General features: G+C 37.2%; 2 protein-coding genes across 2 annotated transcripts; one reads left to right on the top strand and one right to left on the bottom strand.

Annotated features, from left to right (window-relative positions):
- The first annotated feature begins 5,837 nt into the window (after positions 1-5,837).
- Positions 5,838-9,058, top strand: LOC141904067 (retinol dehydrogenase 7-like). Its single transcript, XM_074792515.1, has 6 exons — positions 5,838-5,915; positions 6,370-6,599; positions 6,752-6,961; positions 7,086-7,268; positions 7,445-7,577; positions 8,225-9,058. Exons 2-6 carry the CDS (start codon positions 6,422-6,424, stop codon positions 8,562-8,564), a joined length of 1,044 nt encoding a protein of 347 aa, XP_074648616.1. The 5' UTR covers positions 5,838-5,915; positions 6,370-6,421; the 3' UTR covers positions 8,565-9,058.
- An 81-nt stretch (positions 9,059-9,139) lies between these two features.
- Positions 9,140-10,056, bottom strand: LOC141904607 (prolyl 4-hydroxylase subunit alpha-1-like). Its single transcript, XM_074793221.1, has 3 exons — positions 9,937-10,056; positions 9,587-9,683; positions 9,140-9,456 (listed from the first exon to the last, which is right to left on the bottom strand). The coding sequence occupies exons 1-3, from the start codon at positions 10,003-10,005 to the stop codon at positions 9,329-9,331; spliced, it is 294 nt and encodes a 97-aa protein (XP_074649322.1). The 5' UTR covers positions 10,006-10,056; the 3' UTR covers positions 9,140-9,328.
- Positions 10,057-10,796: the final 740 nt, after the last annotated feature.

Below are 10,796 nucleotides of genomic sequence, written 5' to 3'. Positions count from 1 at the left end.
AAATATATCGAGGATTTTCGAACTTAATCTTAACGGAACATTAATCTTATTCTTAAAAGAAATAAAACGCAAGTGTATACAATATACTTTTTGGTTTATTATAGTAGCACCAATTACCATTGGAAGTAAAAATTCTTCACGCTAGAACATGATGGAAGGAATGCTCGAGTACAATCGAATATTCGCGGGTGGTTTTGACTTCTAAATTGAGATAATTCTCGGCCATTCTCTCAAATTGTGTCTGAATCTTTTTGTCGTTTTCTAACTGGAGTATCATCAGAATTTCACCGTCATCTTTAAACCGACTGTGGAGACGAATTTGGTGGAGAAAATGAATGAACGCTTCTTCCGAATTCTTCGAGTAGATATCAATATCTAAACGGTAACCTTGACACTTATACAGCGGCGTCGTTTCGCTTAAACTGAGGCTTGAAATAGCGGGTGGTGCGCGAGAATCTCCGAGAACTATCGTGAATTCCTGAAATTTTGGATCCGCTTCGAGTAGATATTCCGATTGCAATTTGTAAGGAACGTAATTGCAAATAGCCACCGAGTTTGGAAATAATTTAGATTTAACTCCAGAATCGAGTAAAAATGACGATACTTGGTTTGGTTGCGGTTTAAATGCACGCGATGATAAATGTCGGAATTCTGGTCTCGAAATCGTTTCAGCAGCCGCCAATTGTAAAGACTTAATGTCCACACTCTTAAATGAAGTAGTTCTCTGAAAATAAAAACACCGGATTCAGAGTGTTCCTGATGCTGAATAGAGGATGTACAGGGGTGTCCCGGGTTCGAACCTAGTAATTACTGATACTGATTCAGAGTTGTCCTGATGCTGAATAGAGGTTGTACTGGGGTGTCCAGACCGTACGGTGCTGCCGCTATGCTCATCGTTAGCGGGGTTTTCATACACTAACTAAAGTCAACTCTGGCAATCGACGTGCTGTCCAGTTATACTCCGTAACCCTAGCTTGCCAGAGTTGACTAACGTTAGTGTGTGAAAATCCCACTAACGATGAGCATAAAGGCAGCACCGTACGGTAAAATGTTGATATCTTAACAATTGTAATTACTGATTGGTTTAGAGTGATCCTGATGCCGAATAGATGATGTACAGAGGTGTCCCGGGTTCGAACCCAGTAATTACTGATACTGATTCAGAGTGTTCCTGATGCTGAATAGAGGATGCACAGGGGTGTGTCCCGGGTTCGAGAACCAGTAATTATCCCGGGTTCGAATCCAGTAATTACTGATACTGATTCAGAATGATCCTGATGCTGAATAGAGAATGAACGGGGGTGTCCCGGGTTCGAACCCAGTAATTACTGATACTGATTCAGAGTTGTCCTGATGCTGAATAGAGGTTGTACTGGGGTGTCCAGACCGTACGGTGCTGCCGCTATGCTCATCGTTAGCGGGGTTTTCATACACTAACTAAAGTCAACTCTGGCAATCGACGTGCTGTCCTAGCTTGCCAGAGTTGACTAACGTTAGTGTATGAAAATCCCACTAACGATGAGCATAGAGGCAGCACCATGCGGTTAAATGTTGATATCTTAACAAAAGTAATTACTGATTGGTTAGAGTGGTCCTGATGCTGAATGTACAGGGGTGTCCCGGGTTCGAACCCAGTAATTACTGACTATATTTTCATTCATCGGCACTTAAATTAATGGAAGAGAAACGAACAGTCCCAGGTTATGACTATTCACTTTCATAGATAAATTCTTTCAGAGCTAAAAGATGATAAAACTTGAATACAAAATGATTGGAAAGGCAGTATACTGTATACTACCCAGGATGCATTGCTACTGATGAGGTAGAACTTGGTGATGATGATGAGTTGATTAGAATATTCGTGGACTTACCCTTATCATTAAAACCTTTTCTCCATGTGCCAGGGCATATTTTTCATCTGTAAAAGGTGTATGAGTGACCACGGACATTCTACTCATAACGCTCGGATGTCGGCGCCTAGCGTCACTAGTAGCAAAATAGAGCAGACGCGTTTGGATACCTTGACCTTGATACTTTTTGTTGGTTCGCGCAGCGATGTAGTGAAATGATTCATCCATATCTTTCAAAACGAAAGCTAGGTAACCTATCACCTGAAGATTAGGAAAAATCATTCATTTACTGAATGGATAGATCGGATCAGTTGTTTCGGGCGTGTTATTATGACCCAAAGACATACCCCTGCAGATACGTATTTGTAATACCAAACGAAATAAATGGCGAGAATGAACGATTTATAGATTATTTATAAACAACAAATTTCAGTTATATGTATTTGATTCCTAAACCTGCCCCACAGCCTGCGAAATCAAAATTGGAAAATATCCCACAGGCGCTCAAAAATGTTGCGCCTTCTCATCGTTTTCTGCGTGATTATGTCCGCAAACGGGTCCATATCTTGAGTTCGTTTGGAACTAGTTAAATCCGGGCTTTAATCTAAAGTATACATCTTATCTTTGTCTCGACCCTGACACTAGTAAAATCACTTACCTGTTTATTAACCAAGGCGACATACGGTAGAACAGTTCCTTCGCTGTTCAAATGTTGGTCAATATCTTCATGTAAACGATCGAATCTATCGTCGTTGTCGAAGCTAATGATGTTCAGTATGTCTTCTTTATCATTGGGTTTGGCAATCCTATAAAGAACTCGATTTACAGCCATTTCGCGTGTTTCCGAAGGCAATACAGCGATCTTATTAGAGAGAAAGATTTAAGGAACCAATTCGGACTAGTCAATTCAAATATATATATATCTGAACGTTTCAATCCAAAATAAGTACTATACACATTGTATGTGTACTACCTTAATTAAGAATCACATTTTGCTATCTGCCAAAACCAGTTCGAGCGAAGAACATGTCTGCCTATTGTTTGCCTAAGTAATAAATCTCTTTATGTATGTCAATCAGAATAACTTAAAACTATCGCTCATGAATTATATAACCCCTAGAAATTATGGCCATGAGTTATAATTGACAAGTATAAAGTAATAGACCGCATTATCTCAATCTGTGCTTAAACGAAAAGATCATTGTCTGACATATTCATATAACAGATATGCTGTCTTTTATCTAACACATTTTAGTAAGCATACGGAATAGAAATTATCAAACGAAACAAAAACATGTATATATCATCATCTGTATCAAAATTATAGTAATCAAAGTAAGACAAAATGACAAGTAAAACTCTATACAATCACAAATATTAGTAGTGATTTTAGCACCAATCAATACGGGACATTTTTCTCCAAAGGTATATTAAAGAATAACTAATTCTTATCTTGTAAAAGCTCAAAATTTGTGGATTTTCAATCTTTGGATCAAGGCTTCTTTACGCCAAAACATCTTGAAATGAATGCTCAAGAGTAATCGAATATTCTCTAAAAGCAACGACTTTCAATTCGAGATACTTAAGTGTCAATTGCTCAAACTGTGTCTGAATTTTCTTATCGTTTTCTAACTGGATTAACATCATAATTTCATCATCGTCTTTGAACTGATCTCGCAGACGAATTTGGTGGAGAAAATGAATGAACGCTTCTTCAGAATTCTTCGAGTAGATATCAATATCGAAACGGTAACCTTGACCCTTATACAGCGGCGTCGTTTCGCTTAAACTGAGGCTTGAAATAGCGGGTGGTTCGCGAGAATCTCCGAGAAGTATCGTGAATTCCTGAAATTTTGGGTCCGCTTCGAGTAGATATTCCGATTGCAATTTGTAAGGAACGTAATTGCAAATAGCCACCGAGTTTGGAAATAATTTCGATTTAACTCCAGAATCGAGTAAAAATGACGATACTTGGTTTGGTTGTGGTTTAAATGCACGCGATGATAAATGTTGGAATTCTGGTCTGGAAATCGTTTCAGCAGCCGCCAACTGGAGCCATTTATTCTGCACACCTTTGAATGCTGTTGTTCTCTAAAATAGGAAATAGAAAACTTTCATTTGATTTCAAAATATCGGAATTCCATTTAGCCCTCCTCATTCCGCATTATTCAATCAGCTTCAATAAAGGAGGGTTTGTACTGACCGCGATCACGAATTCAAACCGCAAGAGCATCTGACTTTTCGGTCATCATTCTGATTAGAAAATAAGCCGTTACTAGGGCTCTACCATTCGAATAAGAATCTTAAGATACGATTTTATTCAACTATCTGCAATGTGGTATAACCTGATGTAAACCACGAGACATACCCATGGACATACCCTTATCATTAAAACGTTTTCTCCGTGTTCCATCGAATATTTCAGATTTGCATATGGCGCATGCGCAACCACGGACATCCTACTCATAACCGTCGGATGACGCAGCCTGGCATCTTTTGTAGCAAAATACAGCAGACGCGATTGGATACCTTGACCTTGGTACTTTTTATTGGTCCGCGCAGCGATGTAGTGAAATGCAGTTTTTCTATCTTTTAAAGATAATGCGAGGTAGCTTATCACCTGAAAATTGAGGTGGGGATATCAATTTACACAAGGAATGGTTCTCTCATGCTATAACGATTGGTGTGGTATCAAGAAGAAAAATAATTCTTGCTTCTAATTTTGGCTACAAATGCCAAACAAACAATTCTACAAGGAAACAATTTTTCACTTTGGCATTGAGGTTTTGTGCGTTGATGTAGTCACCTGATCATCAATTTGGGCAACATACGGCAGTACAGTTTCTTCACTGTTTAGATGTTGTTCAATATCTTGATGCAAATAATCTAATCCATTGTAATTATCCTTAACTATATTCAATATGGCAACTCTATCAGATGGCACTGCCTTTCTTAATATCATTTTGTCAGCCTCCATCTCAGCAAGATATCATTTAAACAACCTGGAAAAAGTAAGCGAAAAAGTGAACTCTACAATCAATTATTTAAGAAATAATTCTTTAAAGACAAAATGATCATGATAAATGCATTGAGACATTGACCAAAAAATTTAATTCATACTAAGAATAGTAAACACGACATGAAATTTCGGGGCTGTAAATCAAGCGTACGATAAATGGACTGACTCACGCTTAATTTTCACCTTTTAATGAACATTGATTTGAATACCAAACAATAGGTTTCTTCTATTTAAATCGATCGCTGTAGGGCTGAGAGAGAAGGATTTGATTTCATTGTACAATATTAAACAGCTGATTTATAATCAATTCGGCTGATTGAATTACATTCATAATTATGCGCAATATGGAAGTAGGGTATGATATATGGTACGTAGATTTTTTCATCCATTTTGGATAAGTAAAAATATATCATTCATATACACAGTCTAAATCATAAATAGGTGAATGTCATGAGAGAAATGGTAAAGGCTCGTTTTACGACTTTTTAATTTTCGTCCGTCACGCACCAAATAGTGTAGCCTGACAGAACAATTGAACCAGAACTCGCTTTTGCAAATGTGAATTTGATTTAGAATCCAAAATTAGCTCATAGATTTCCGATTATTTTTCGATAATTAAAATCCCAACTTGCAAGTGGTTCTTTTGTTGTTTTTTTTTCTTTTGAACTGGAGCACGTTACCCTTACTCTCATGAAAGACTAATGCATAAATCTAGAAATAGCAGATATTACGCGTATATAAGAAACCAGTGTTTATAAGTGAAAATCGCCAACCACCATAAACATTGCGTAGCGGGATTATAACAAATTTACGCGTGTAGATACCTGAAGAAACGTTGCTTGTGGCGCTCGTTCTGCTAGAGCATTTACAACCCAAGTGGATCGGAGAAAGTAAAGATTAGTGAATCGGACCTAGGAATATCGAGGTCGTCGTCTTAGATATTGAATATTATCTATTGATTCTTTGATAAGCGTTGCGTACGTTTGATTTGATAGACAGTGTGATATCTACATTTATAGAGCGGTCTAGGTACGCATGCTACCAGGGTAAGCTATCGAGTATCATATAAATAAATACATGTATCAAACAGAGCCTTTGCAAGCAAAATGTGACGATGATGTTTTGGTCATAATTTCCATGGAGTCTTTCGATGCATATGTAGAATGTGACTATTGCTTGCATACGAATTGTAGAGGCCGAGTCCACGTATCTATCAACTATTTTAACATGCAAATTGAAACGCAAGCTCTCTATCAACTATTTTAACATGCAAATTGAAACGCGAGCTCTCTATCAACTATCTTAACATGCATATTGAACTAAGATTATTCAAAGTCTTTTTTATTTTTGGTTGATATTATCAATTTGCGGCTACGTTTAATACCATTCTTACATTTTCATACATTTTCTTTTTACCACTATTGGTATAGTGTGCATCGGTTTAGTGTGTATCGTACCGAAAGTATTTCAAATATTCTGTAATTAACGTTCAAATTTCAGTAACTTGTTCTGACTCAAAACAACATCGAGTTAGGAGTTAATAGTGTAGACAATGAAGGAATTATTCGGAACAGTTGTTTTAATTACTGGAGTACTTTACGTCTGGCCAGGAATTCTCACATTTATAACGTCGTTGATTGTATTGTTTGGAGTATCTTTCTATTACCGGAGATTACCGAATGGAGACTTAATTTCGGGAGATTCCGGAAAGGAAGCCGTTCTCGTCACCGGTAAGTAGGGGGCGGCGGTTATTTTTGAATCTCACTAGATTTCGACGTGAAACTAATTTCATACTAAAGTTATTATAATCCATCAGCTCCGTAAAGAACCGAATATGTTATATTGATGCATGTATGTGAAATTGATGTATATATTTTCTAAGGTTGCGATAGTGGTTTCGGAAATGCATTAGCACGCCGGTTGACTAGAAATGGTTTTAAAGTATTCGCTGCGTGCATGTTTCCGGACGCAGACGGCGCCAGCAATTTGAAAATCGAACATCCCGACGTAGAAATTCTGAAACTCGACGTTACTGACGGCGATGACGTTACGCGAGCGGTTGAATACGTAAAAGGTTTTGTCGAAGGCAAAGGTAAGCAAATTTTTCCGAATAGTTCGTTAAGAGCATGATTACGTAAATAATGAGGTTTTACGGAGCTATTTGTATGTGTGGGATTTATAATGATTTTAGAATACGAAAATACGCGTTTTTGCAGGATTATGGGCATTAGTGAATAATGCCGGTGTGGCACAATGTGCCGAAAGTGAATGGTGTCCTATTTCACTATATCAACAGACGTTAGACGTAAATGCATTGGGCGTGGTCCGTATGACGAAAGCATTCCTTCCATTGATTCGCCAACGAAAAGGCCGCATCGTAAATGTAGCGAGTCTCGCTGGTAATTCATTTTCAACAAACGTTCGCACCGTGAATCCGTACTGATTGATTAAAGAATTTTTAATGCACCAATTCGTTGAAATATAAATGACACTTATTTTTATTATTGCCCGAATTGGCCACGAGTACGAAATTATCATGAACGATGATCAGTTGAAAAGTTGTGTCTTTTTACAGGAAGGTTCGCTATCCCAGGATTTTCTGCCTATTGTATGTCCAAAACAGCCTGTATCGCTTTTTCGGACAGTTTACGAAGGGAAATGAAATCTTTCGGAGTCAAAGTCGTCACTATCGAACCGGGATTCTACAAGTAAGTAATCGTAGTATTATGGTGAGATAAAGATGAATTGGCAAAACAACAGGATCCAGTTCCACAGTTGTGAGTTTGAATTCTACAAATCTGAGTTACAATCATTTAATTTTCAATGTTTTAACTATGAGTGAAATCTTAACTCAGATCTGCAGAACTAAACCAGGGGTCTAGAAATCTGCCTATATAATAAGATAAAATCCCACTATTTACAGATTAAAAGAATTAAAAATCCAGAAATTTATTTATTCAATCTAAAATAGTCAAAAAGACACGACATTTCGATCTCACCCTAGAGATCATCGTCAGGTGATGATCTCTAGGGTGAGATCGAAACGTCGTGTCTTTTATATATTTTAGATTGAATAAATAAATTTCTGGTTTTTAAATTATTTTAATTTGTAAATAGTGGGATTTTATCTTATTATCCGTTCACCACGTTTGAGTGTGGTTATAGTTCTGCCTAAATAATTGTCCAGGGTCCAGTTCCACAGTTCGGAGTTAAGATTTGACCCTGAGTTAACTCATTGAAAATGAACTAATTTTAACTCAGAGTTAACTCTAACTCACAAATGTGGAACTGGGTCCAGATGTTCAGCCACTCTAAGGTACCGGTATAATATGTCAATTTGTGTTTTTTTTCAAAGAACACCAATGGTTCAAGTGCAACGTCAAATTGACAGAAACGTCGAGTTCTGGGCATCAGCCGCCGACGAATGTAAGCGAGCGTACGGAGACGCTTATTTCAACTCATATTTGGATCTGATCCGCAAGTTGTTGGATACTCTGTGTTCGGCTAATGTGTGTGAAGTGATAGACTGTATCGAGGAAGCGGTGCGCCGTAGCGAACCTCGTTTTCATTACGTCCCCAACTGGAAAATCGAACTGAAATTCGCCATCCTGAATATCCTACCGACGTTCGTGTGCGACTTAATCGCATCGCTACGCCGACCGTCGTCCATGCCAGCCGCTACCGTGAAAAACTGAATACCATTCGAAATATTAGGAATTCATTGAAAGTTCAAGTGTCGAAATGTAATACATATGATTTTGGTAACATCTAATCAACGGTTGTTGAGTTTAGAGGCGGAACTTTGGGGTGCGATGTCTCCCTACACCATAAGGTGCTGCCGCTATGCTCGTCGTTAGCGGAATTTTCATACACTATGATGAACTTACACTGGCAATCGATGTGCCGTAAAATCCCAAGCGGCAGCACTTTACGGTGCATTGAGACAGTACGTTGATTGCCAGGGTCAGTTGATATTAGTGTTCTAAAGTACCGCTAACGATGAGCATAGCGGCGGCACCTTATGGTATAGTGAAGCAGCATGTAGATTGTCAAACCCAAATAATCAAGACCCCTTGATCCACCTTTGGTCCATTGGATTTTCCTCCTCTTCTAAAGAGATTAAAATTTAACGGAATATATAATAACAAAGAATTAATAATCATGATTTTATTTTATCACAAAAATGTAATAAAACGTACAAAGTATTTTTATTTCTTCGATTTTTTTTACAAATAACAAAGAAGATTTGATGAAGTTTTGTTTATAAATGTGATGTAAAAACAAATATACATTGTAGACTATTTTCTAATACATGTAGTTTCAAAAAACATTTTGCCGACTTATTGAGATTTCTCAACTTGTTTGACATGATCTGAATTCTATCTTTAATCAGACCATTTGTTTTGGTAACGAGAAAATTTACGATTGCAAAATGCACGAGGGTTCGAAATACATTTCTCTATTCGCTGTTTACAAATCTGCCTTTTGTAGCCACCAAATATTCTTCATTTGGTTCAGGATGATCTGGTCGTAACTTGCACGGTCGTAGAAATTCCTGGCCACGTTCATGGAACCATTTATTACACACTGAAAAGTATAAACAAATATAAAATTCTACAAAACAACAAATGTTTGTTTTTATCGAAAATATTCCAATTTCAAGAAATCGAATACGATAACTCAATACATGTAAGGTATCACTGATTCATTAACTTACCCCATTTTGAGCCGGCAAGCACAGGACATGCTGCGTGACGAGTTAAATAATCTCCTTCTCCACTAGCGTGTAAATTAAACCAGAACGCCGCTGCTCCCTACAATTAATACATACCATAGATACAAGTCTTGTTTAATTGAAAAACATGGTCATAACAGGATCGCAATGTACTGGTATGCAAAATATCCAATAATTCCCAATGCTGCCTGTACCCAAATACAGTCAAACCAGCTTAATACAGATCGGCTTCATAGAAATACAATTGAAAATGACTTTTAATCCGTATCACCCTTAAACCGGATGAATTTTGTTGGTCCCAAATGATCATAACACGAACTCAGAAACTGTACCTTTACTGGCCAAAGTTTAAGGCCGATATATGGAAAAACGGTGGCACCTCCAGCCTGCACATCAGACATCTGAAAACAAAAATATTACAAATCAATTTACCAAAAATTTGTCCAAAAAAAACATCAATTAGCTCAGAATATGAATTCTAGAATGTATCATTACTTGATCTTTATCTCAATTCATGTCCTAAGGATCAGTTTAAATGTTTTTCAGAGGTATGGAAATCATTTTAATTATTCTTAGAAGGCTACATATCAAATATCTTCCAATTCTGGTTAAGTACATTTACGTACACAAATAAATACATAGATAATACATGTACATTCATGACGTTGTAAATCGTTGTACATGTAGTTAGAAATCTCACTAAACCATGAGGTGCTGCCGCTATGCTCGTCGTTAGCGGAATTTTCATACACTATGATGAACTTACTCTGGCAATCGATGTGCCGTAAAATCCCAAGCGGCAGCACTTTACGGTGCATTGAGACAGTACGTTGATTGCCAGGGTCAGTTGATATTAGTGTTAGAAAATTCCGCCAACGATGAGCATAGCGGCAGCACCTTATGGTATAGTAAGGCAGCATGTTGATTGTCAACCCAAATAATTGGGCACAGAATTTAGACCCCTATTTCCACCTTTGGTCCATTGGATTGTCCTCCTCTTCTAAAGATATTAAAATTCAATGGAATATATAATAACAAAGAATTAATAATCATGATTTTATTTTATCACAAAAATGTAATAAAACGTACAAAGTATTTTTATTTCTCGATTTTTTTTTTACAAATAACAAAGAAGATTTGATGAAGTTTTGTTAATAAATGTGATGTAAAAACAAATATGCATTGTAGACTA

This window comes from Tubulanus polymorphus, chromosome 4 (genome assembly GCF_964204645.1).
Source record: "Tubulanus polymorphus chromosome 4, tnTubPoly1.2, whole genome shotgun sequence".
NCBI lineage: Eukaryota > Metazoa > Nemertea > Palaeonemertea > Tubulaniformes > Tubulanidae > Tubulanus > Tubulanus polymorphus.
This window is presented reverse-complemented; position numbering and strand designations above follow the sequence as displayed.

Excerpts from the sequence above, each read along its gene's own strand:
- LOC141904067 (XM_074792515.1), top strand. The coding sequence starts at position 6,422 with ATGAAGGAATTATTCGGAACAGTTGTTTTAATTACTGGAGTACTTTAC. Across the intron at positions 6,962-7,085 it reads AGGTTTTGTCGAAGGCAAAG|GATTATGGGCATTAGTGAAT; the intron begins GTAAGCAAATTT and ends GCGTTTTTGCAG. Across the intron at positions 7,578-8,224 it reads ATCGAACCGGGATTCTACAA|AACACCAATGGTTCAAGTGC; the intron begins GTAAGTAATCGT and ends TTTTTTTCAAAG.
- LOC141904607 (XM_074793221.1), bottom strand. The coding sequence starts at position 10,005 with ATGTCTGATGTGCAGGCTGGAGGTGCCACCGTTTTTCCATATATCGGC. Across the intron at positions 9,684-9,936 it reads TTAAACTTTGGCCAGTAAAG|GGAGCAGCGGCGTTCTGGTT; the intron begins GTACAGTTTCTG and ends TATTAATTGTAG. Across the intron at positions 9,457-9,586 it reads GCTTGCCGGCTCAAAATGGG|TGTGTAATAAATGGTTCCAT; the intron begins GTAAGTTAATGA and ends TATACTTTTCAG.